Source organism: Cucurbita pepo, chromosome LG03, assembly GCF_002806865.2.
Source record: "Cucurbita pepo subsp. pepo cultivar mu-cu-16 chromosome LG03, ASM280686v2, whole genome shotgun sequence".
NCBI lineage: Eukaryota > Viridiplantae > Streptophyta > Magnoliopsida > Cucurbitales > Cucurbitaceae > Cucurbita > Cucurbita pepo.
The window spans coordinates 12,191,682-12,193,604 of NC_036640.1; the positions used below are offsets into that span (position 1 = coordinate 12,191,682).

At 35.2% G+C, this 1,923-nt stretch overlaps 1 protein-coding gene across 1 annotated transcript in view; it reads right to left on the reverse strand.

Annotated features, from left to right (window-relative positions):
• LOC111791403 (dihydroxy-acid dehydratase, chloroplastic-like) overlaps positions 1-1,923 on the reverse strand; it is a 6,904-nt gene that overhangs the window by 1,032 nt on the left and 3,949 nt on the right. Inside the window, exons 10-14 of the mRNA XM_023672727.1 lie at positions 1,579-1,649; positions 1,110-1,211; positions 887-967; positions 341-499; positions 167-239 (exon numbers count right to left, since the gene is read on the reverse strand). Of these exons, the coding sequence (XP_023528495.1) occupies positions 189-239; positions 341-499; positions 887-967; positions 1,110-1,211; positions 1,579-1,649 (464 nt within the window). The 3' untranslated portion in view covers positions 167-188. The remainder of the gene's footprint in view (positions 1-166; positions 240-340; positions 500-886; positions 968-1,109; positions 1,212-1,578; positions 1,650-1,923) is intronic.

Below are 1,923 nucleotides of genomic sequence, written 5' to 3' on the forward strand. Positions count from 1 at the left end.
AAAAAAAAAAAAAAAAAAAAAAAAAAAAAAAAAAAAAAAAAAAAAAAAAAAAAAAAAAAAAAAAAACTGGACTAAAGAGAACAATGAGAGAAGAAAAATGGATGTGGTCTCAGGGACTGGATTTGGGGTATAACTCTTAAATGTGAACTAGAGAAAGATCTCTAACCGCAGCCATAAGGTTCGTCGTCTTACTCGTCTGTCACACACCCTCTCGATGCTGCTTGCACGTTCTTGATGTACTGAAAACGAAGAACAATTTTGATTGAAGTTTTGTTTTCTTTTTTTAAAAATAAGGAGAAACAGTTTTAGACGAGAATCGTAGAGATGGTAAGACACGAACCTTGTGGAGAACGCCTCTGGTAGCCTTGTATGCAGGTCGAATCCAGTTCTTTCTTCGTTCTTCCATCTCTTGATCGGATAATTGAACGTCGATTCTCCGGTTCTGGACATCGACATTGATGATATCGCCATTTTGAACCAACCCGATAGGACCACCTTCCTGGAAAATGGATACAGAAGAAGCACTTAAACATTATTTGATCAGAGAGAAGGCATAAGGACAGGAGGAAGAAGAGAGATCGCATTCTTAGTCTAAACCTAAACTTCAATATTAGATTCTTCACTCCAAAAGTTTTCGCTACACTCTGGTTCTCTCTTTCGTGTGCGAACACGACGATCGCCATAATGATTTATTGCAACAAATAAAATACTACCGACAAAAAAGATTTGTATTTCAGAAAAGTAATATATTCTCGCAAAATATTTGCAAGAATGCAGTCGTATAACGGATATAGAACCGAAAACTTTTCTTCCCCTGAACTCTCACTAAGCTTCTACTGTTTCAATGAAGTTCAAGAATTTAACAAAAGAGAGAAACAAAACGCACCACTGCTTCGGGGCATATGTGACCGACAACGAAGCCATGTGAACCTCCAGAGAACCTACCATCGGTAAGCAATGCCACTTCCTGTAGATGTCAATGGCAGTGTAAAGATGAATTTGACTTCAAAGAGGATGTCATCATCTTCGTAACCAACACGTGACTTTGACAGCAATGCTTTACAAATTAAACAAAAATCTAACATGAGTTTAGAGTTCAAACACCATACCTTCCCCAGACCTGCACCCATTATGGCACTAGTTGGTGTTAACATTTCCGGCATACCCGGTCCCCCTTTAGGGCCTTCGCCCCTAATGATCACTGTTCGTCCCTATGTAATTAAACAATTTGATTTCAATTACAACATACCAAAAAAAACACGAGTACGTATGTACGTATATGTATATGTGTCTAATGTATCTAAATGTGCATGGATTACTTGTTCAACTTTAGGCTCCTTGGTTTCAGGGATAAAAACCTGAAACCAAGGAGCCTAAAATTGTACTATTTATATTTGGATGGTGTAATCAAATGGGTATAAAAACCATAGATTTATATAACCTATCATTAGTACTAGTATGTAATTATTTGAAAATGAACTTATGTAGTATGTGGAATTTGCAACCTGTAACTAAGAATTGCATGCAGATATCAGATTAGATTATTAGCCTAAGATATAGGGATAAAGTCATCAGTACCTTAAAACTCGAAGGGTCCTCTGTTATAGCTGCAATCATCGCTTCTTCCCCTTCAAAAACAAGGGCAGGACCTACAAAACAGATTTATTTTAGGTAGAATGATTTATTTTCATTCTTTGCAATATCTTGTAAGTTATAAGAATTTGGGTCAGAAGTTAAAAAAAGGAGAAACTTGCTATACAGATAAACTACGTCTTTTCTGCCTTATCACTTTTACCCCAAGGTTGTCTTTTTTGGCTTTGGCCTTTTGAATGAAACCCTTTGTATCTCATCCAAAAAAAAAAAAAAAAAAAAAAAAAAAAAAAAAAAAAAAAAAAAAAAAAAAAAAAAAAAAAAAAAAAAAAA